The 24,619-nt window shown below is 48.6% G+C and overlaps 1 protein-coding gene across 2 annotated transcripts in view; it reads right to left on the bottom strand.

Moving 5' to 3' along the window:
* Positions 1-1,242: 1,242 nt before the first annotated feature.
* Positions 1,243-24,619, bottom strand: part of LOC138566226 (laminin subunit beta-2-like) — a 594,957-nt gene continuing 571,580 nt past the window's right edge. For both annotated transcript variants that reach the window (XM_069643287.1, XM_069643286.1), the window contains 4 exons: positions 13,361-13,502; positions 10,778-10,954; positions 3,058-3,217; positions 1,243-1,958 (listed from right to left, as the gene is read on the bottom strand). In XM_069643287.1, coding sequence (XP_069499388.1) covers positions 1,822-1,958; positions 3,058-3,217; positions 10,778-10,954; positions 13,361-13,502 — 616 coding nt within the window. In that variant the 3' untranslated portion in view covers positions 1,243-1,821. The remainder of the gene's footprint in view (positions 1,959-3,057; positions 3,218-10,777; positions 10,955-13,360; positions 13,503-24,619) is intronic.

Genomic DNA, 24,619 nt, shown 5'->3' with positions numbered 1-24,619 from the left:
ATCCGTTTGTATTCATGGTATCGGAAGTAAATTCACTAACAGCGGTCTCAACTGAAACTTCATCATTCACAGTACTCAGCTTATTGCTAGAGTGCAAGGCTTTATATTCATTTAAAGCTACCACATTGTTTATCTTAACGGCTGATGATTAAAGTGCTGTAGGTCGCACATCGCCATTTGGAGAACCTGTCTTTGAAGGAGGCATCAATTGCTTGTTGTTGGAGCCTGGTGAGTCTAGAGATGTATTGACCTCTTTTTCTTACTGATAACTGGAAAGAAACTTGATAACTGTGTTTGGATAATGCCATTCAAACCTGACAATAGATGAAAGGGGACCTTGTATTCTAATTGTATTTGGTTATTTATATAGCGCTCTTTCCCCACTTGTTTGTTTGGACCCAATGCACTTTTTTTTCTTGGTTGGAGCTCCCTTGGTGACTGTAGTTGATGTGATTGGAAATTCTAAGGAGTTTAGCTTAGGTGATGCATGTGTGTATGTTGCTGTTCTAGGACTTGGGTGGCTGGCAAGGTTCGACTAAGAAGCCCAGGAGAGGTCAGACACATGGGTGGGCACTGTTGAGGGTTAGAGATAGATTGCTATTGTTGAGAGAGTCTATGTGAGGCCAGCTATACTGGGTTCCTTTCGGGTGGTGGTCACTGTATGCTAGTGGCAGAGGTGTTGAGGTACATCAGGTGTTTCAGTCTCGACGGCTATGTGTGAAACAGTGTAAAGAAAAGATAATGCGAAGATGAATGTACGGATGAGAGATGTGATTATGAGGGAGTTGGGGTAATTGACGATAATAAGTAACTTCTATGTCTGTTTTCATTTTTCTGTCAGGATGTTCGCGAGCAAAGGAATGCCAGAAGTTATATTTGTATCCAATTTCTCTTTCCCCCAGGGGAGTTTAGAGTGACACAGGTTTGTGTAATTCTGTAGCAGACTAGACGCTCATGTGGGTCTGTGTGGCCAGAGTCAGTTCCTGCGGAGCACTTGACAACAGACCCTGACACTGCTTTGCTATGTTACCATGCAGAGAGTTTTGGACTATGTGGGTGGTCAATGTGAGCAGATAATATTGTGAAGGTCTACTGAAAAATCTCCCTGACGGTATGGTGCAAAAGCTTATGACTCTGCTAAACACAGCGGTATAAACTTTCATCATTGGGACACCTCAACCTCCCATTAAACACCAAAATTCACTTTAGAAAAAGTGAATCGTCTAAGAAATAAAGACCGACTTTCTTCTATTATTCGTTTATTCAAGACTTTATTAACAAGGCACATCAGAAATCCAAACTGACATTGACGCTGCTATGCAGAAGGACACCAGACTTTGTCAGAATAAATACAGAGTGAAGGCTGCTCATATGTGAGGTTTAATGCCTCGCTGTGACCCCTGCTACAGACAGGTGCTGGAGATCTAGGTCTGTTCCTTGGGGCTGCGCTTCAGACCACGTTACAGGCAGGCTTTGCAGATTTGTGGCATGGTGATACGCTGCAGTACCAATTACAGCTGGTGTTGCAGATCTGCGGCATGGTGATACATTGCAATGTCTGTTACAGGCAGGTGTTGTAGATCTCCATACGTTGCCGTGGCTGTTACTGGAAGGTGCTGTGCATCTGAATTGGTGACATAGTAGCTTGCCACATTGACACTGTTTGGGGGCGTTGTAGACGTAGACATATTGCCTGATGAGCGGCAATGTTTACCCGCAGGTTTGGAGAAGTGGATTCGCAGCTTGGTGACATGCTGTTGCGCCCTATACCGGTGGTGTTGCAGATCTGGGCTTGCTGCCTGGTGCCAGACACATTCCCACCTACTGGCAGGTGTTGTAGATCTGAATCTGCTGGTTGATAGCATCAAGGATGCCCTTCATTTTGTCTTCTAGTCCATCCAGCTGCTTCGCCTTCTCTTCCAGGATGCGCTCATTCTCCTCATACGTCCCTTCGAGAGCTGCAGGCGGTATAAGAGTAGGGGATAAGAGGAGACATTTGGTGTTAGAAATGACTGTACGGCAGCTGTCTACAATTCTTCCACCCCTCTTTCCTGAGAAGTTTTCAACAGTCCCACACTTCCCTTTACCCCTCAAAGGAGATCTAATTCTACCTGCCAACACTTATGAGGCATTCTTCATGTCATCTCCACCCTGCTAGAAAATCCCTAATCCTTCTCTTTATCCACAGCACCACACAGATGTTTTCCATTCCCATCCATCCGGCTTCCTCCTGAAAGATCTTCTCAAACCCTTCTCTCCTCTGTTCACTCCAAGAAGAGGCCTTTTCCATTCTAAAAGTCGTTCCCACCCGGTTTAACCCTAATAGGGGGCCCCTTTCCTTCACCACAACTGAGGCTACATGGTCACTGCAGAGAAGAATCCTACAGTACTTACTACCCCCTTTCACTTCCTTCATTTTGCATTCCTTAGTCATGAAAGGGGCTTTCCATTTCTTCCTCCATCCCTCACTCCATTCCTTCCCTACACCCGTCACTTGTGAGAGGCATCTTCTATTTCTTTTCTTCCGGTTTACTCCTTAGATGCCTTTTCCATGCCTCCCTTCCTTCTTGACCCCAGTCAGCCGTTCACCATTCCTACCTTCCCTTCTTCTCTCCTTTCAACCTGTCTTAACTCCAGGGAGGTCTTCTCGGCTCTTTTCTGCTTTATATGAATCTCTAGAGGTATTCTATTTTCCTTCGTTCCAGTCTCCATTACACCTGTACACTTGAGAACAGTCTTCTCTTTCACGCCACCTCCTTTCACTACTGAGGCATATCCCACACTTCTTTCCTTCCTCCTTCTCATGCCATGATCCATGGAATTCTCCTTCCCATCATTCTTTACTTCTTTCCCCAGTAGACTGGTGTTTCACTTCCATCCTGACATAGCCTCTCACTCAACTCTAGGGAGCTTCTCACTAGTAGCCTATCTTCCCCTCTTTTGAAGGCTTCACAGTGCCATCTTCATCTCCTCATATTATTTCATGTGCAGTTTCATCGCTTTCACCCTCCTCCCTTCACAACTTGTGCAAACCGGACATATGAGTCTCTGCCTTACCTTGAAGTCGTTTCAGTTTGCCCTGTGCATCTCTCAGGAGATGCTTGGCTTGGTCCCGCAGACCCTCGGCTTTCTTTCTTGCATCCTGCATTCTTTTGGCCTTTTGATCCACAAGATCCTGGACTGTTTTATATTTGTCACCCAGTGACCCATCCAAGAGCTAAAAAAGAAACATGTATACATTAAATAGCTAAGACTTAGACCACAATGCGAGTACAAATGTATGTTTTGGAGATTCTGAGCATGAGTCATGCTACTTACATAAACATTTTTTAATCCAAGCCCGCCAGAAATAAAATCCTTTGATAAGAGTTGTTAATGCTGAAGCATTAAGCCCAGGGATCGTATCCCTCCAGCCCTGAAATCTAATCACTGGCTCCCGGTGACCGTCTACATCGTCAACAAGGCATTCTGGGGCCGGGCCCCGCACTACATCCAACTCCATCTTCCTAAAGATCTTCCTTCTCGAGCCCTTCACTCAGCCACCTCAAACGCTCTGAGGGTCAGATGCTTCTCCAGGCAGAGAGTAGGTGGTAGATCCCTCTCCTCTGCAGGTGCCGCTCTCTGGAATGCCCTCCTTGCCCCTATTAAACTTGAGCCAGACCACCAGAGGTTCCGTGAACAGCCCAAGACCTACCTTTTCACTTCTGTTTTCTCTCTCTCTCTCCCCTGCTGACCTGACCTACCTGTCTGCTGCACTGTCTGGTTGCCTGGCTACCCTCAGAATCTCTATGGACACAAGGCTCCTCTACAACCAGTACCCTCTGCACTGCCTCCGGGCCTACCGTGCACTTAGGGGTTGTATCTGTAAACCTACAGTCCCCTAACTCCTTGCACTTACCCAGAGCTGCGCTGCCCCGGCTGCACGTACCCAGAGCCGCGCGGCCCTGGCTGCACTTACGTAGAGCTACGCTGCCCTGGTTGCACTTCCTCCTCATCCCCTTGGCACTTTCCTCTCCCTCTCCCCCCTGAACTTGCACAATCTGAATGACGCAAGGCCTAGCTTATGTTTTCATGCAGTGAACCAGTTGGACGGTGCCAATTTATCCCACTGAGAAACCCACCTCTCGGAGTGACTCTGGAAATGCACTGAGTGATCCCAAAGTCTTACCTATTCCATTGACCTTAATTGTAACATTTTGACCTATACTTAGCATTGGGGGCCACATAGCATCATGGCCGGTATCCTCTTCAGCCAATCGGAAGACTGTCCATCCCGCCAGCTATTTCCCATGAGAGAGTGAATCCCAGTTGAACCAATCAACTCAAAATACATCCTGGGGTACAACCTGCCCAGCTTGGTATGTAAAGATCCCAATTGTCCTTTGAATTTGCAGTTGACCGTATTAAAGCCAAGACATAAGAAACCTCCTGGTGACTTTTTACACGTAGTTACTCATCTGTAACCCGAAGCAATACCTACCATTCCTTTTATGCAATAGCCCTACTTTTATAATTCCTCCCTGCATATTCCTGCTCTAGGGTATTGATCTGTTCACCTGTATTCTTATGTACTCCACCCCACTCCTAAGATATATCTTTTGACTTCTCAATCATACCTACCACTAGGTGAGCCAGGAAAGATTAAGGATTGCCGGCTTGCCTAGTTTTATGAAGGTAACCCACTTCCCTCACCACAGGGTTTGGAGACCGTTCCCGACACACCCTCAATGCAAACTTCTCACTTTCATTGCATGAAGTCCTTAATATACTATAAAAAGAGTAGAGCTGCTTTTGTGTGCTATCCTCTTACTGAAACTAGGAAATAAAAGATAGCACTATTCAGAACTAAGTGCTCCCACTGTTCTAAGTGCCAGTGATATGCCATAACAAGCCTTGGGGATTTTACATGCCACCGGGTCACTGACTTCCTCCCAGCACTATAAGCATAGAAGATGCTGTCACAAAAAGGGTGAAATAATCTAAGATTGCTTGCAGCATGAAGAACTCCAGAGTCTTAAGTTACAAAAGAACATTGACTCTATTTCTTTAACACTGGAAAATTCAGAGGTAAGAAAGACAGATGCAGGAAGCAAATGCCCAGACCACAACCAGCAGCTTTCCACTGCCACTCCCAAAAAGGGCACCTCTCCCCCATTCTGCCACCACCAGCCACCCACCAACACAGCATCCATGATATCACATCAGCATCTCTCTCTGCAAGCATTCAGACAACATGTAAAAACTGTATTACAACCCACCTCTCCTCTTAAAGAACATAGGAACAGAAGGAGGACAGCTTGCAAAAGTGACTCGTAGAACAACCACAGACACTGAAGCACCACACTGAGATTCACTCATGCAGACTCACAGTGGGAACACTCACAGAGTATCCAAGAATAAACATCACGTAACCCTCAAACTACTCTACAGATGTGTCCACACATCAACGAAGGAGAACCGCGCTCTCCTAGAATATACAATACAAGTGCATAGCGCATCAAGCAGCACACCCACTCTGTGGAAAAGCACCGTGCCCACGGGCGCGCAATGCACTTAACCGTATCACCCGTATCAATTACTCTCCAATGTGCTGCACTGCTGCTAAAGAATGGCCGCCCAAATGCTAGCTACCCACACCCAGTCCAGCTCTCGAGCTAGGTCCATCCTTTAAATAATAACATTAAAATAAAAAGTGCCTGAAATTGACAGCACACCAAACAGCTTTGCAGAATTCAAAAGGATACCCAGCAACCAGAAAACTAAGCACACAGAAAATTCAGTCACTCCCAGATCAAAAGGACAAAAACACACATGACCTGGCATGCAGAACCAAGAGTAGTCACTTTTGCATGCACAATAACAGGGCCATGAGAGACACTTGTACACACGATGGATCAGAGTACTCACATTGCACTCAAAATAGAATATGCATACAGTCACAAGCTTACTGATGCATACCACTGTAATTACGGGAGGAATCGCTAGAGATGTATTAAAAGTCTTCTAGGACTTATCTTAACGTTTGAATGGAATTGTGTTTTTATTTATTGTTGCGATGTTCCGATCCCACTCCCCGTGAGCGCCCCGCTGCATACACACACACCGAACAGGTGTATACAGTTTGGGTTCCACAGTTGCTCTTTATTTATAGCACACGCGGCGGAGTTGCGTCACACGCGGTGGAGTTGCGTCACTCCGCCGCGTGTGTACGCCCTTAAAGGGGCAGCCACCAAACTCCTGTGACCTTCTGCACTTATGTGCAAGGTCGGGTAACTGCGCTGCGGTAGCTAGTAAGGCTGCTTTGATATCTACAATGCTGCTGAATGGTACATTGTTTCATTGAATCAAGTGTATTGTAATGATCTGAAGGCCAATGGAGGGAGGGATCGCTAGGGATATATGACAAGCCTTCTAGGAATTATCCTAGCGTTTGAACTGAATTGTGTTTTTACTTATTAGTTGTAAATGCTGTTCACAGGTTTTCGAAAGTCTTTATTCCATTTTTAGTATTTTGACACAGGGCGGCCCTTTTGACCTTCCGAATTTACGGGCAGGATCAGGCAACAGCTTGCAGCGTGCACGCCTATAGCGCGCCAATGGTAAGCTCACCTGGCCCAGTCTGTGACTCGAACGTGTCATGGGCCACAAAAGACTGTCAAAATAAACTGTACGACTTCCCATGTGAGCTGAGGCTCAATTGTAGAGGTCATTATTTGAACAGTAATATTCTCTATTCGCTGGCGGAGGTGCTGTTATTAGCTCTGGAGTCAGCTCGCCTGCCTAGCAGCACGCCGAGTCATTTACCCGTATTGTCCTCCTCTGTGGATAAGGAGTCTGAGTCTTGGGATATGAGTAGATTAATTGTCTTTTCTCTGTCTGGTTTTCTGATAAATGCTCACTCAGCGGTGGCACATTGTGAAGAGATCTTTGCCCGGCTGACGGAGCATGAACCTGATATTTTAGGGCTGACTGAAACTTGCTTTATAGGCCCATCTCACCCCGATATTGTTCTACTTCTGCCATCCACGTATGCAATGAACCGGCTTGACTGGCCCAGATCCTCGCTGGGCGGTGGCCTTGCCCTGATTCATTTAGCATCTTTGGAGTGCTCTACTATCCCCCTAATTCATGCTCTGTCCTGTGAACCGCTGCTGGTTCGGCTTCAACCTTCAAGCAACTTGTCAGTGCATGTCCTGCTTGTGTATCATCCACCTTCCTACCTGGCTAATGATTTTATTAAGAATTTTCTAAATTGGTTGCTGATCTTACCAACTTTATTTTGCTAGGCGATTTTAATATCTGGCCAATTGATGTGAATGAAGTCCATACGGCTAACCTAACTGCAAGGCTTTCTGAATTGGTATCTGTATTAGCGCAACCACCTCCAGACACATAATAGAGGCAACACCAATACCCTTGATTTATTTTTTTCAGATTTAGCACTTACTGCGACTTTTATTCCACTGCCAGTTACCTGGTCAGATAATTTGCTTATTCCTTTTATTGTTTTTCTCCCTATCCGTAAGGAGACCACGAGTTTGTACCAGTTGACGCCATTGGACTTAAGTATCCCCTGTGCAATTAGCAGCATCTTTAAAACTTAGTAGACAGACTGTCCTTAAGGAGAATCAGGTTGACACCTGTGGATCATTAATAGAAGCCATGTCCTTTACGCCGACTATCTAGTCTGTTTTTGTACATATGCCGACGACACAATTAATTTCAAGCTGAAATCTCCTGTATTCTCAATTAAAAAAGTGTCTGTCAGAGATCGGCTGATGGATGTCACAAAATTGGTTGAGGCGGAATGGCGAGAAAACAGAGATTTTGGTGATCGGTCTGCCGAATGCCCATTCTTTTTGGCACTGAGATTTCTGGCCTGATTCTTTGAGACCATGCCCAGCCCCCAGCTCTTCTGCTAAGCGCTTAGGGGTTAAGGGTCTTTCTTCTGGCTCGAGAGAGAAGCACAGATTGCATCGGTCTGTAACACAGGTTTCTTCAAACTGAGACTTTTAAGGAAGGTCAATTTTATTCCATTGACGTTTTGTGCTACTGTAGTCACGGCCTCTATTATGGGCTCGTTGGACTATTGCAATGGCATTTAATTGGGTCAACAAGACATTTTGGTTCAACAGCTCCAGATTTGACATAATTCTGCAGCACGATTGGCATTAAATGCTCTAAACCAACCTTTGGCCTCTTCTTTACTGGTTAAGCTTCTTTGGCTTCCAGTGAAAAGCTGTATAAAATCTAAGGCACTCTGTATTGCACACATCGTGCTTTTTTATCCTCTGAGCCATTTTTACTTCAGTCCAATCTGATTTGTTTTGCTCCCTGACGCTTCTTGGGTACAGCCCCTGCTGCAAGCAATGTGTTTTTGTCAAATGCAAGCGGGAGGAAGCTCCTTCTCAGTCGTAGCCCCTACGCGTAGAACTCGCTCCCTGCGGGAGATTCCGATCAGTTGTGTTTCCGAAGAGCTCTTAAGACTTTTTTGTTCTGAGGAGGGATGTTTTTGTAGTATTGTTACTATTGCTGCCAGCGCCCAGAGGCCTTTTTGGCCTTGGTATGCGCTTAATAAATGTATTTACTTACTTACCCAGCAAATACCAACACCAACATACACAAACACGTGCGCGCACACACAGCAGAATAGGTGACAAGTTTAACACAGGGAAACACACAGCAAGACCAACACATTCAGGGAAGGATAGCTCACGGGCAACGCGTTTGTCTTGGAAGCAAAACAATGCGGCGCAATACAGGTTTGAATCCCGATTGCGTGCTTAGCAACCACTCGCTGGTATTAAGTGCGTTATAAATGAACAATAGCACAACATAACATATTTTGCCCAGACAACAACACAGCACAGTCTGTTCACATCGGCACCCACTCTTGCATGAGCTGACCATAAGTCACACCAGGTAAAATGGCGCTATATTTACATGTGCCGAAGGGAAGAGAAAACAACCCATTTATTTGAAGAAAGGACTGTGCTCCTAGCTTCTCTAAGTGCCCTTATGCGTTGGAATTTGCTGGGCTGCCCTACAGGTTTATTCATGATGTTTTCACTCGATGCCTGTGCATGGCTGTGCCACGTAGTCCATTAAAAGCAAGAGGAAATCCAGCTCTGGCACCATGATGCCCAGCCGCAGCATAACAGAGCTGCAAGAGGTGACCAAGAGTGGCTGCTCCCCTCGTTTTTCTGCATGACACATCTGTTAAGCGGACATAGAGGCTGCATACTATTCATGCCAGTGACAAGGGACCATATATAGAATCTGTGACCCCCTTGCGACCAACAGGTGTAAACCAGGCTACCCAACGCACGTGCTCATCGCACTCTAGACTCCACGGACTGCACCTTTCATCTGTGCACACCATTGAGCTACAGCATTTAACCCAAATTTGTTGTTTTCTCCAATGTGAATCCTAACTTGATGTAGTTACACCAAGGGCCCCACTGGTTCCGCTTTTCAGGCGTCATTGGTTTTGGGCCCCTGAGCCCGTTCACGCCTGTTTTTTCAACTTACCCACAGCCTACAAATTCAGGGTTAAACTGCTGTGAGGTTTTTTCGCCCTGAGGAAGGCAACTTTCAACCATGTCATGAAGTGATGGCCAGACAGGCGGCATTTCAGCCGAAACGTTGTTGTGATGATGTCAATTTTGAATTTTTTTGAAACACTTTTTTGACACCTACACATAGGCAGACCTGTCATTAGGAATACTGGAGTTAGAGCTAGTGTGGACACGGCTGTTCTTTGTAGAAAAGGAAGAATTTTTCCTTAAGAGCCGTCCATGTGTCTATTCTCCATAAGTACTCCATTCCTTTTTTTTATTTCTCTTTTCGTGATCCTATGAAAAGAATAATTGATTTTTTCTGTTCTATAAAAAGAATAATTGATTTTTTCTGTTCTTCAAACTAAATCCAATTTTCTATTGAGAATTATAATTCTGTGTGTTCAATTTTTTGTTATACTTTTTTGTTATTGTAAAACATTTTTTGTTATTGGGATTTTTTCTTTGGGAAATACATATTTCAAAAATTTTCTACAAACTTGCCCTGTTTGTTTTCAGAGAATTCCACTAAAGTGTATGATACCAGTTTTTGGTACTTTTTTGAATAATTTAACTACAGTTACTTTGGTACACAGTAGGAAGGGACTTTCTGTGTTAGTTTGGTCTCTTGTCCCCTACCTTTCTGCTGATGGGACAAATCCCCCCTCTTTTCTTTGTATTTGCAGCATAACAATGCCTCAGCACTGGATATTCACCCTACATGCCAAGAAGTCTAGACTAGATGCCAAGTATCCCATCCTAGTTGGCAGGCAGACCAACCTCAGTCACACAAACGTCAAGTCAGAGCACCAGAGCCAGGAACTCAAACCACAGGAAGCTCAGTCACAGCAACCGGAAGTCGACTCCCAGCCGGGAAAGCTGACCTCTGGAACAGGAAGTGCAGTCACAGCACTAGAAAACCATTTGCAGTATCAGTAAGTGCCACATTACACACGTTGTGGCTTGTGGTTCTTAGTACATGAACGGCTTGTGCGTAGGGTTGCATGGCTGGGATAACAACCGCAAAATAAATGTTGAGCTGGAAATCTACTTTAACGATGTCACCTGTTATTCGGAGTTTTTATAATTCGAATCCGTTTTAGCCCATTTTAATCAGCACACTCAGTTCAAAGCCTTAACAAACAGAACATGGGCTTACACTGAAAGGGTTTCACCGTATTTGTCCAGACTGACTTTGAGATATCAAGACAGACAGGTACCTGCTTAGCTTCGTTTGCTTTATCCTTGGCTGTGCCCGCTGTTTCCTCGGCCCGGGTAGCTGCCAGGCTGTTGTTTGCCCGTTTCATCTTGAGGGCCTCAATCTGTCTGTCGATCAGCCCCACTCTATCCATGGCATCATTCAGCTGGCTCTCAGCGCCGGCAGTCTCCGCCTGGATCTGCAAAGAGGGAGAATGAAGGAGTTACTAAGACCCCCCCTTACATTAGCAAGGTGAATAGTCTCACGGTATGCAGGTTCCCAAACATACTCTCAGCCATCTCCAAGAGCTAAATGGCGGGGTTACTCCATAGCACCAAGTCTCTGATTCTATTTTATTCCATTGGAAAAAGCACCTGGAGTGTGATATACAGAATGTGTCACAAAATTCCTTAATTACCGCATTAATTAATTGTCTGATCCAAATTCATGAATTGTTCGGTGAATCTGTTTATATTAAGTGATGTATTTTATGTGTGTGTATTTTGTTAGATGTTTTTACTTCTTCATGAAGTTGTGTATTGTGAAAAGGATTAACAAACTATAACATAATAAACCAATAAACAATAATGTGTTGCCCGGCCTGTATCCACATCTATATACAGGTGCTGCTTGCTGTCTGATCTAACATGCTACATTTTGACAAAATGAGAGAGAGGGAGAGAGAGAGGGGGATGAGAGAGAAAGAGGGGTTGGAGGGAGAGAGAAAGGGAGGGAGAGAGAGCTGGAAAGAGAGTGAGAAAAGGAAGAGAGAGAGATAGTGAGAGAAAGAGAGGGAGAGGGGGAGAGAGGAACAGAGGGAGGGAGAGAAAGGGGGAGAGAGGGAGAGAAAGGGAGAAGCAGGGATGGAGGGAGAGAGAGAGAGGGAGAGAGTGAAAGAGGGAGGGAGAGAAGGGGAGAGAGAGGGAGAGAAAGGGAAAGAGAGAGGGGTGGAGGGAGAGATAGAGAGAGGGGGGGGTTGGAGAGGGAGAGAGGGAAAAAACCCTTACACAAACAGTGGCTTATGAGGGAAAATAACATTAATCCCAATAGCACATACATTTCTCCCTTTTCCCCTTTGCATGCGCATGCGTGCTGAGGGCTCCAGATAAGGGGAAAATGTGCCAAGTATACTCCCGGGTCAATACTTCCACTAATAGTAATTGGGAGTAATGACAGAAAATATTTGCAGAGGTTAGCACACGGCATCGGTGGCACCGCTCCGTTGAGATGCTCAGATGAGTGCCATGAGTGGTGCCATGCCCAGAGAGTGGCCCATGTATTTCAGGTAATGCCCCTTTTCGTCGCAGGCCATTTTCATCGAAACCCCTCCCACCGTCAGTATTTTACTGCATTTGACTGCACAGAGCGGATGAGTGTATAGAGCGGATGAGTGCATAGAGCGGACGAGTGCGTAGAGTGGATGAGTGCGTAGAGCGGGGTGAGTGCGGAGAGGGGGTGAGTGCGGAGAGGGGGTGAGTGCGGAGAGGGGGAGAGTGTCTAGAGGGGGTGAGTGCGTAGAGGGGGTGATTGCGTGGAGGGAGTGAGTGCGTAGAGGGGGTGAGTGCGTTGAGGGGCGAGTACGTAGAAGGGGTGAGTGCATAATACGTATGAGGGCATAAAGCGGATTAGTGCCTGGAGCAAACGAGCTCATAGAATTGCGTATATAGACGTATATAGTATGGTTTGGAATGCAGAGAATGTTCAAAAAAAGCATATTACTCATCATATCTCACCACCACACTTACTCTCTCCTTTACATCACCACTCACCTAGAACACAGAGATACTATGACACCATTCGGTATAACTGCTCTCATACCAACATCCGCCGCTCACTCCACATCATTCTAAGTAAACACTGCTGGTTACACACCCCCAGCCAGGCGTTCTTCTCAGGCCTAACGCAGCCATATCCGGTCTGGATAAACCCTGCCGGAGCGAACACATACTCCTGATCTCTCAACCACCTCACCTACAGCTAAGAAGCAGCTATCACACAAATACCGCACGAGCTACACACATACCCGGTGCTCACATGCACCTTTTGACTCCCTCTACTCTCTCTACTGATCTGAACTTCGGTTCCCAAGGGCGTTCAACCTACCAGCGCCTTCAGACCATACCAATGGTATATAAGGCGCTATATAAATGCAAAATAACATAACATAACATAACATTTGTAGATTGGGGGTGGGTTTGAACATATAGAAGGGTGATTGTGTGTATCGAGGGGGAAGTGGGTGCACGGTTGTCTCCTCTGCCGTACAATGACGGAAATTGGTTTGGGTGAAATGGGATTCTATGAAATCCCTGCGATGAAATCACATAGAATCGTATTTCATGCCTATTTGGACAGTGGCCTTAAGGTTAAAATACTCATTTACATGTATGTGAGTGACTAGCTACATATACTATATAGGTGGCATAAACACAAAAAACCCATGTTTCACCATATTGGTAATGAGAATGCCTTTCTACTTCGTACAAAATGTGTTTATTCCCATCTTCTAAAGGAGGCAGTAAATTGCCCCAACTTGAAATTCTTATCTGGAGCCCTGTGGTTGCCATCATTGGTGTTTTTTACTGGGACGTCTCTGAAATCTTACCGAAGCCAGCATCTTCTCTGTATCCTTGATGTCCCCAGTGGCACTTTGGATGGCGCCCTCGGCGGCATTCTGTGCCCGCTTGGCATCATCTAGGGCCTTCTTCACAGACTCGGCCGTGTTCTTCACATTTTCTGCTCGGTGTCTGAAAGAAAGGAAGAGAGGCATCATGGAGGCTGCTCAGGACCGACGCTGGATCTCAGAACGCTACATCACTGAAAGAGCTCCCTTGGTCTGCCATTTTGAATCTCCCCAAAGTTAGAGTGTGACCATACAGGTTCCTCCAAAACCTAAAACCTACAATTGTGCAAATGGGTGTTCAAGAGCAGCAGAGGTCTTCACAGAGTAGGCTATCAGACCACAATACAGATGTTTCATTCATGTGACCACATATCCTTCCAATAAAGCCAAATGTAACTCCTGGTATGACTCGGAGCTCGTTACCCTTAAACGCAAGTGCAAGGTGGCAGAGAGGAAAAGGCGTGCTTCATGTTCATCCTCTGACAAACTGGCCTGCTGCCTGCTCCAAAGGCAATACCGTCTCTCTGTTCTCTCCAAGAAGAGAGCCCTTATCCAAGCCTGCATCTCTGCGGCAGCTAACAACTCGGCCAAACTCTTTAAAATCTGCAAGGAGCTTGCCAACCCTCTACCTCTCCTGTCCCCTCTCGGGCCCTCTGCACTGCACTTTCCTCTCACTTCATCTCTAAAACCCAGGACATCCTGTCCTCACTCTCCTCCTATCACCTCCCTCCCTCTCTTCCTGGCTCTTCCTCTGGCCCTTCTACAGCCACCCCTCCTCCCTCCTTCTCTGCCTTTCCCCTTTTCTCTGCTGATGAGGTTTCCAGACAAGTCCGATCTATGAAAGTCTCATCCAAACAGGTTCACCCCTGTTCCTCCAAAATTATCAAGGACCACATCGACGCCCTGGCTCCTGCCCTGGCTGACTTTTGAAACCACTCCTTCGCCTCTGGAGTCTTCCCATCCCCCCTTAAGCACTCCCTTGTGCACCCTCTTCTTAAGAAACCCTCTTCTGACCCCTCCTGCCCGGCTAACTATCGCCCAATCTCCATCACTCCCTTCCTGGGCAAGCTCCTGGAGAAACTGGCCATCTCCCAGCTTAACCTCCATGCTGAATCTGTTGGCAGTCTTCATGACCATCAATCTGGCTTCAGAGCTGCCAGAAGCACGAAAACTGCTCTCCTGAACATCCATGAGGACCTACTCTTGAACCTTGACTCCAACACTCCGTGTGTTCTCATTCTGCTCGATCTCTCTTCTGCCTTTGACACTGTCAACCATGCCATCCTGCTCAACCGTCTCCGTGATAACCTGGGTATCACTGGTCAGGCTCTGGCGTGGCTGACCTCTTTCCTCTCCAATCGACCCTCCCAGGTCCAACTGGGGTCCTTCCTCTCCGACATCTTTTTCTCCACCTGTGGTGTCCCCCAGGGATCAAATCTCTCCCCCTGGCTGTTCAACCAGTACCTGGCACTCCTTGCCCACCGCATCGCCGCTCTCTGCCCCAACTTTCAGTGCTATGCGGACGATACCCAGCTCATTTTCAGGCTACCCTCGGCCTCCTCCTCTCCTTCCCTCATCTCTGACTGTCTGTCGGCTATCCAGGAATGGTGTGCTGCCAATGACCTCTGCCTTAATGCCAGTAAGACTGAGATTCTACTCATCGGCACACCCACTCCCTCCTTCCCTGCAGCTCTCTGGCCGGCTTCTCTTGGCCCTCTTCCTGCACCTACCTGCACGGCAAAAAACCTCGGGGTTATCTTCGACTCCACACTCTCCTTCTCTCCCCATATATCTGACGTCTCTAAGAAGTCACACTACCAGCTGCACCTCCTCAGAGGTATTCTTCCCTTCCTCTCCTTCCCCCAGAAGCTCACTGTCTCACGAGCCCTGGTTCTCTCAAAGCTGGACTACTGTAACAGCCTCTATCTTAATCTGCCAGCCTCCACTCTCCGCCCTCTGCAACTCATCCAGAACAGAACTACGAGACTTGTCCTTGGCCTTAAGCCCAGCGACCGTATCTCTCCAGGACTGAAGTCTCTACACTGGCTCTCAGTGGCTGCGAGGATAAAGTTCAAATACCTTGAACTCTCTCTTCCTAAATATCTTCCTTCCCGAGCCCTTCGCTCATCCGTCTCCAACTCCCTCTGGGTCAGCCGCTTCTCGAAGCAACGAGCTGGGGGTAGATCTCTCTCCGCGGCAGGGGCCTCCCTCTGGAACAGCCTTCCTGCCTCTCTGAAACTTGAGGAGAACCATCTACGGTTCCGGAAGCACCTCAAAACCTTCCTCTTTGCTTCTGCTTTCTCTCTCCCTCTCCCCTGCTAATTCTTCGCTGAATCTGCACCGAATCTGCAACTGGGCCACTCTCGCCGACCTCGGTCCTGGGCCCAGCCACTCTGCACTTGCACTGCCTCGCTGGCAACCCCTGCTCTGCGGGACTGTCTCTGTATCCCTATAGCCCCCGCTCCCAGCACTTGTCTGCACTTACCTTGCACTTGCCACCAGCTGGCCCTATTCATTTTATTATATATACTTACCTTGTACTGCACTTGCCCCTTCCCCTCCCCTTGCGCTTTGTCCCTTCCCCCTGCCCCTGCACTTGCGCGATCTGAATGACACCTGGCCTAGTAGGATCGTTGTCTGTCTTCCCCCGTTTCCCCCTCCCTGCCTCGTCGCGCCTTGAAACACTTGAAACACTTGTGTATAGGCGCGTTACAAATGCCATATCATATCATATCATAACCCAAGATTACAAGTTTTGTATTATAGATACATCCATCCATGACATTAGGAAGTTGCTTCTGACTTAAAATTCATTGATTCGGCTCCACTGCCACCCCATCAAACCCTTCTGCCAACTCTGGGGCACATTAAAGCTGCAGGTTTGAGTAACCCTTTCTTCAACCTACATGTGGCCCAACACTCTGCGCTGATCTCTCTGAGGATAGGCGAGATCCTGGCAAATTCCAGATCCCATTCATGATCCATTTCAAGATCCTGGCTTTGCCACATAAGGCCTCAGTGCGATTGGGCTTTAAATGAAAAAAACATGTTAATTCAACAGAATATCACTGGAAACAGTAGCTCACAAGAAGGTCTCCCAGTAGATTTAACCATGTGAGATTTGACTCAGTGAAAAGAGATGGAATGTTGCCCAACAGTTACCCTGAAAGATGGCTGGTCTAACCTGCACGCCACAACAAAGAGATAATAGCTTCAGTGAAGAAAACACAATAGTGGTTTTCTGGGTCTTTGCAATTACCTCGCCAACTATCTCTCTAGGAATATTTTCTGGACATTAACAGAAAACCCCTTATTTGGCAAAGTTTTCCCGCTCTTGGAACAGATAATATACAGACACAAAATAATGATAATACCATGTCCTGGTGTGCTGTATTCCGCCAACCTATAATCCCTTTATCAATTAAGTTTTATAGACCTGGTCTGTCTGGAGGCCGTACTGGCCATTAATAGCCCAGAAGACCAGGTTAAAGCTTCTACAAGCTTTACAGGCCCATAATGTTATGTCATGGAGATTTATACAGCGCACTGCTTCTTTTTTCATGGTCTCCAGGCGCTAGGGGCATCTGAAAAGGAAGGAGTTTCGGCAGGGTTAGTCAGTGGGATAGTGCAAGAGAGCTTTTTGCTGTACTGTTGGTAGCTTCAGTTTAGGAAAACCATAGTGTTTTGGGTTTGCTTCTAGATGGTGTGGGTTAGATGTTTTGGTGGGTGGCTCTCTATGGGATTGATCTGTGTGTCTTTGGCTTTTTGCTGGAGATTGAAGGCCTCATTATGAGTGTGGCGGTCCGGAAACAAGGGTGCCAGTAAGCTTACCGGCACCCTTGTTTCCGGACCGCGAGACTACAAGTCTGCCGCCTCGCCCTGCAGGTCTGACCCTTCTGGGCGCAGCGGACCCCGTAGGCAGAGTTGTCATGGAAGCACTGTGCTTCCGTGTCCCCATTCCCGTGGAGTGCTATGGGACACCACAGGAATGGCGACTTACTGAATACCCCGCCTGACTTCTGCTCCGCCGGGACTTGTAATGTCCCGGTGGCACCGAGAAGTCAGACGGCAGAATCAGTGTTACCGCCGACCTCGTAATGAGACCCTGGTGTCTTGGGTTAAGTGATATTACAGAGGGAGGTGTGCCATTTACCGTGTGATTTCTGGTTTGTGCTGTGGTGGGGTATGTGTGTGTTGTATTTGGTGGTTAAGCAGTGAATTTGTAAGTAAGTTGAAGATTGGAGGAGTGGCCTGGCATGCAATGCAGTAGCATGGTGGCCTGAGAGCTCCTGATTAGCAGGGGAGACATTGCCTGCTATACCATGACAGCAGACCACAACTTACCTTAAATGGGACGGCGGTGTGTGCAGAACCTTCCTGGGCCGGAGCCGAAGCTACAGCTGGCGGTCTGCTGAGGGAGGGCTTGCATTGGATGTCGGCGCTGCAGGGGCTTCCCGCCCAGGCCACGCTCGACCAGACATGTCTGGGGCCGTGGTGCTAACAACTGATTGCCGCCCAGCAGGTCCCTGTGCGCCGGCTAAGTAGGCAGCTCCGGAGCCATCTTTGGCTGCTGGCCTGCAGCCTGGGAGTAGTGCAGCTGGGAGTCCAATGGCCTTGCTGGAGGATCCTGCATCGGAGACGCAGGTGAACCGCTGTGGCCCGGAGGTGAAGGCCCCCCCGAAGGTGCTGCCCTGGCTTCCATATTGCCGAGCGATGCAGGTGGGGGCGCCCAGGGCCCCGTTATCAGCCGAGGTCCTGCTCCCAAGTCAGCTGTGAGCTGGTGGGGCTCCTTCAGCAGCCTGCAGCCCAGTGAGTGGAGCGGGTGCCTTCATGAGCTACTTGGGCACCTTTCTCCCCCTGGTGGCAACCGCAGGCTAGGTCAATCCTGAAGGCAGTGTGGGCCTCAGGGTGTTCCTGCATCAGGACTGTGCTGCCATGGGGTCTGTCTGGAGGCAGAGCCCTGATGTTATTACATTGAGGTGTGCCTGGACCTGGGGACCCATGTGGAGGCCCTTTATGAATATGCCCTTGGAGCCACTGGGAGTGTGGAGGTGATCACTGCAACTTCGGGCTGCACCTTGGGCCCACATTGGGCACGGCGGCAGGGAGGTGGTGCCCACCCGGCACACGCATTGGCCGAAGAACCGCCTCAACACACCAGGGGCGCACCTGCTGGCCTTAGCTCACGGCACTGCCATCACAGCATCTGGAGACCACCTGGATGGACCTTCCCTCGGGCAGTGTGAGTCCTGGGAGTACAGCCCTAGAGACCAGCCGTCTAAGAGAGTCCCCAGAGGGTGCTCTCCACTCCTGCTGTGGGCCCAACTGTTCGCCTGGTGTCCCTGCGCCACCACCCCGCCTTTCTGAGCTTGTGTTCATCTGGCAGGAGTTGTGAGCTACCGCCTGGGGCCCTCCGGCTTTTCTAGCAACACTGTTCCCAGTGTGACCCTATAGCTGCTGGTGACCTACAGCTTGGAGACACCGCTAGCGACATGGCGAAGTCAGCGAAAGCCCAAAATTCCTCCGACATTGAATCACTGCTACAAATTCAGGGCCGGGGAAGGAAAGAAAGCACATCAGTGGCCCAGGTTCACGGAGGAGAGGCAGGGCTGACTCCCAACCCACAACTGGCTACGAGAAGACGACCTCCTGCAAAGGCTCGCCGAGATTCGGAAGGGCATTCAGAGAAGCCTGGCGGAGATGGCAGGGAATGTTTCGGCTATCGATAAGCGCCTGACGGCGACAGAACAGAGAATGCAAGAAGTCGAAATTACCCTATGCAAGCAGTCTTATGAAACCAGCAAATGGCCTCAATGCATGGAAGCATTGGAAGACAAAGTGACCTTTCTGGGGGACAAGTATGAGGACTCGGAAAACCGCTCTTGGCACAACAATATTCGAATAAATGGGGGAGGGGTTGAGATACAGAATCGTGAATCAGAGGCCACCAACAATAGATCTTTTTTGCCAGATCTTAGACACCCAACAGAGCTGGACAGGACAAACCTGGTCCGGCTGGCAGATTTGCTTCCGTGGTGCCATCCTGGCCCTCTACCAAGATCTGGCGGGCACCACATTATTCAAGCGCAAAACACTCCGGCCACTAATGCAATGGCTCAGTGTAAAAGATGTGGGCTACAGATGGGGATTCACCACAGACCTCCACTTCACTTATCAAAACCGCTCCTGGTGGCTGTCATCGATGAAAGAGGCCGAACAGCTGCCCCCTCCCGGATGCAACTGACTCTCAAGTCGATGTGGAGCTGGACCCATCATCCCGAGCTGGGGCGAGAGTGAGGCCCTGGCCCAAAGGAGGGAAAGGTCAGAGGAGGAAGAAGGACTTCAGAGTCTTGGATGACGTAGCATGGTCTAACGTCAGGTAACTGAAATGTTGCTGGTTGCTCTGGACGGCTGGCGTGCAAGCTTAAAGGCCACTCAGCCACTCACTTTGGAAATGGGGTAATTCGCATTTAGGCAGAATAGGTAGTCGTGGTTAATATTCAATGCTTGGTTGACAGGTCCCCCCTTTTACAGGTTCCTCCGTTTTAATTCATTGGCCGTTCATCGCCTGGAATTGGTTGTTGGCAATGTTTGTTGGGGTGATTTGGTTAATGTCGGCGGGGATGGACTAATGGTTTGGGATAAAGATTGGAACAGTGGACAGACAGCACAGGCTGGACATCCTTGGCTTACTGATGATCGGCTGCAAGGCTTGCCTAGAGAACCTGATGGCTAACATGATATAATATGATATTGTCTTTATATAGCGCCCATAAACACGTGTTTCAAAACGCGACGAGGCAGGGGAGGGAAGAGGAACAAGACAACCATCTTACTATGCCCAGTGACATTGAGATTGTGCAAGTACAGGGGAGAGGAAATGGAACCATTCCATGGGAAGGGGAGGAGGAGCAAGTGCAAGACATAGGAGCTAAACATCAAAAACAAGAAGTGCAGCTAGCAAGTGGCCATAAAAGGTTAAGTGCAGACACCAAGTGCTAGATGGTGCAGGTGGGGGGGGGTGTCGGGTTACAGATAGAGCCATAAGTGCAGGGTTGCTAATAGGCAGTGCGCAGGTGTGCAGCTGGGCGAAGCAGGTACCTGGGCCCGTGGTTCAGTGGGTAGCCAGGTAACCAGTGCAATATCAGACAGGAGGTCAGCAGGGAAGAGGAAGAGAGAAGGCAGAAGCAAAGAGGAGATGACTCTGCTCAAGTTTCAGAGAGGCAGGGAGGCTGTTTCAGAGGGAGGCGCCCACAGAAGAGAGAAATCTGCCCCCAGCTTGTTGCTTGGAAAAGCACCTGACCCTTACGGAGTTAGAGGTGGAGGAGTGAAGGGCTTGAGTAGCAACACACCCCAGAAGGCCCCCTGAAGGCCTTGTGGATGAAGCAAAGGGTCTTGAATTTGATCCTTGCAGTGGAGGGAATTCAGTCATGCAGAGATACGATCCCTGGGCTTGAGGCCATGGACAAGTCTCGCAGTCCTGTTCTGGGTTAGTTGCAGGCGGCGAAGTGTAGAGGCAGGCAGATTTTAAAAGAGGCTGTTGCAGTAGTCAAGCCTAGAGAGAACCAGAGGTCTGGAAACAGTGAGCTTCTGGGGGAAGGAGAAGAAAGGGAGAATACCTCTGAGGAGGTGCAATTGGTAGTTTGACTTCTTAGAGATGTCGGAAATGTGAGGAGAGAAGGAGAGAGTGGAGTCGAAGATAACCCGAAGGTTCTTAGCCTCGCAGGTGGGAACAGGAGGGGGGCCAAGGGAGGCCGGCCAGAGATTGCGAGTTAAGAGGGGTGCAGGTGTGCCAATGAGGAGGATCTCCATCTTGCTGGCATTCAGGCAGAGATCATTGGCGGCGCACCACTCTTGAATGGCAGAGAGACAATCTGGGATGAGAGAAAGAGCAGAGGCAGCAGTGGGGAGCATGAAAGCGATTTGGGTGTCATCCGCGTAGCACTGGACGTTGGAGCAGAAAGCAGCAATGTGGCAGGCAAGAGGTGCAAGGTATGGTTGAACAATCAGGGAGAAAGGTTAGACCCCTGGAGAACACCGCAGGTGGAGAGAGAGATAGGGGAGAGAAAGGACCCAAGTTGGACTTGGGCGGGTCGGTCAGAGAGGAAAGAAGTTAACCAGGCCAGAGCCTGACTGGTGACACCTAGATTATCACGGAGCCGGTTGAGCAGGATGGCATGGTTAAGTGTGTCAAAGGCAGAGGAGAAATCAAGTAGGATGAGGAAAGATGGGAGATTTGAAACAAGGTTAGAGAGCAGGTCTTCACGGATGTTCAGGAGAGAGGTTTCCATGCTTCTGGCTGCTCTGACACCAGACTGATGGTCATGGAGATAGCCAACAGATTCAATGGGAAGATTAAGCTGGGAGATATCCAGCTTTTCCATGAGTTTGTGCAGGAAAGGGGTAATAGAGATAGGCCGTTAACTAGCCGGAAGGGCAGGGTCGGCTGAGGGCTTCTTGAGAAGAGGGTACACAAGAGAGTGCTTCAGGGGCGAGGGGAAGGTACCGGAGCCGAAGGAGTGGTTGCAGAAGTCAGCCAAGGCTGGGGCGAGGGTGTCAATGTGGTCATTGATGGTTTTGGAAGAACAGGGAGGAACCTGTTTAGATGAGGTTTTCATAGACCAGACTTGTCTAGAAACCTCCTCAGGGGAGAAGAGAGGAAAGGTAGAGAAGCGAGGGGGGTGGACACTGGGGGGGCCGGAGGGAGATGAGTGCGTGGGGGGAGAAGCATGAGAAACCGAGAGGGTGGATAGGATGTCCTGAGTTTAAGAGAGTAAGTGAAAGGTCAGGGCCGTACAGAGGGCCTGAGAAGGGACAGGAGAGGTAGAGACTGCGGCAGGTTTGGCCAGCTACTTGAAGATTTTAAAGATTTCGGCCGAGTTGTTGGATGCCGCAGAGACTTGGCCTTGGATGTGAGCTCTCTTCTTTGTGAGGACAGAGAGTCGGTATTGCCTATGGAGCAGGTGACAGGCCAGTTTGTCAGAGGGTGTACAAGATGCCAACCATTTCATCTCAGCCACCCTACAGTTGCGTTTAAGGGTGACGAGGTCTGAGTCATACAAGGAGTTACACTTGATTTTTGGCTTCATGCGGATCCTCATAACAGGAGCAAGTACATCGAGAGTATGAGAGATAGCAGAGTGGAGCATGGAAAGGGCTGTATCAGGGTGTGAATCAGCCAGAGGTGCAGGAGGGGGAGAGAAAGTTGAGGTGAAAGCCTCAGCTGAAACACGCTTCATGAGTCAAATGACTGAGAAGGTGGGTGGCAGTGAGGGGGTAGGCATGGCCTGGGGGGTGGGGAGAGAAAGATGAGAGGAGAGGAGGAAGTGGTCGCTCCAGAAGAGAGGAGTGGTGAGAGAGTTAGACAGGGCGAGGTCTGAGGAAATCAGAACATCAAGAGTGTGCCCTGCAGAGTGAGTCAGGCCAGAGGGAAGAATAGAGAGAGAGAGAGAGAGTCGCAAAGGTCGCAGAAGAGTCTGGTGGGTGGACAGGGAACATCCAGGTGGATGGTGAAGTCTCCAAGGAGGAGGAGTTGAGTCGTTGAGGTGAGGAGGGAGGAAGAGAGGTCCGTCCACTCGGAGAGGAATGAGGTGATCGGACCAGCGGCCGGTCGATAGTGGCAACTGTGAGAGAGTGGCCAGGAGAAAGAGGGAGTCTACAGACCAGGTATTCGAAGGAGGAGTAGGCCTCCATAGGAATGATACAGGCAGGGATCCACTCTGGTAAGATCAAGGCTACACCCCTGCCGGAACGGTTGGATATGGGCACGAAGAGGATCTTGTAGCCATCGGGAAGGAGAGTGTCAAAGCTCGTGACAGAGCTGTCCGTGAACCATGTCTCGGTGAGACCGAGGACATTGAGGTCAAATTGTTCCAGGAGATGGCAGATGTCAGAGGAGTGTTTGACAGCTGAGCGAGAGTTAAGAGTGGTGAGGTGGAGAAGGTTGCCATCCTTGAACGTCATCCGGGGCGGGGAACAAATCAGATCTACTCCCTGCATAAGTGTAGAAGGAGCCAGAGGGAGGGCAGATGAGGTAGGTGGAGAGGGCAAGGTTACACGAGATAGTACGCTGTCCATGCTTATTTGGAATGTACAGGGCCTAAACTCACCCATTAAGTGTAAATCAGTAATGGCAAAGCTGGGCGACCTTTCCCCTTCAGTGGTCTTCCTCTAGGATACTCATCTATTTGGAAGCAGACGAGGGGATACTATCACATGTTCACTTCTCACCTGGGTACTTTGCGAACAGCGGACCGAAGTTAAGATGGGTAGCCATACTATTCCACAAAGCCACTCCCTTTATCCATACTGCGTGTTAGGCAGAAACCTGTGCAGTTCCCTTGGGGAACACTGCAAAAGATTTAAGACTACAGGTAGAGCAGTAAACCCCTTTGGTAGCAGTCTGTACCACCCAGATTTACCTGGTAGCTGTGGCTGAGCAGTCAGACTTCTCTCAAGAAGAGTTAGGCAGTATGTAAAGTATACACAATATGTACCAAAACACAATAGCACAAGCAAACACTGACCAGAGCTTGGTTTCAAAAGTATATAGTTATTTATTTAAAATACACATAAGTTAAAAACACTCTAGCAAAAATATAGTAAAAGCACTTCAACACAGTTATAATGAAAGTAGATTCAATCCTTTCTCCTATCTAGACAACTCTAAGTAAACACCACTTAATTAAAACAGAGGTGAGTGCTTAACGTTAGATGACACTCTAGTAGTTTCCAAGAAAGGGAGAGAAAAAGCAGAAATGGGTTAGACACACCACTCTAAGGTCCAGAGCACTTGCAATAGGCTTAAAGAAGAATAAAGTCACAGGTGAGCAAAAGTCACTAGGCAGGGCCCACTCTTAGAGTAGCCGGAGCGAAAATGTGCCCAAGATCACACTGTTAGTTAGAGATTCAAAGTCTTGCAAAGAGTCAAAAAGAGGTTAGAGTGGCTCAGAAAGTTTAGCCAAAGTGTCCCAGGCACTCCCAGGTTCGAAAGCCGGGGACTAAATCTACCCCGTACAGTCGGTAGCAAGGGAAGCCAGGCAGAACACAGTACCTTAAGCGGAAAGGATCCTCCAGCGGTGGCAGTTGTTCCAGGCAGTGGCAGCAGGGCTCGACGTCGGTCAGGGGAGAAGAAGTTCTCGCTGAAGAGCAGAAGAAGAGGGTCGTTGCACTGCCCGGGAAGAAACCAGCCGCGGAGTCCTCCGGTTAAAGGGTTGGTGCCGACTTTCGCGGTATGGGGGT

The sequence above is a fragment of the Ambystoma mexicanum genome, chromosome 2p (genome assembly GCF_040938575.1).
Source record: "Ambystoma mexicanum isolate Mex_15411 chromosome 2p, UKY_AmexF1_1, whole genome shotgun sequence".
Classification (NCBI taxonomy): Eukaryota; Metazoa; Chordata; class Amphibia; order Caudata; family Ambystomatidae; genus Ambystoma; species Ambystoma mexicanum.
This window is presented reverse-complemented; position numbering and strand designations above follow the sequence as displayed.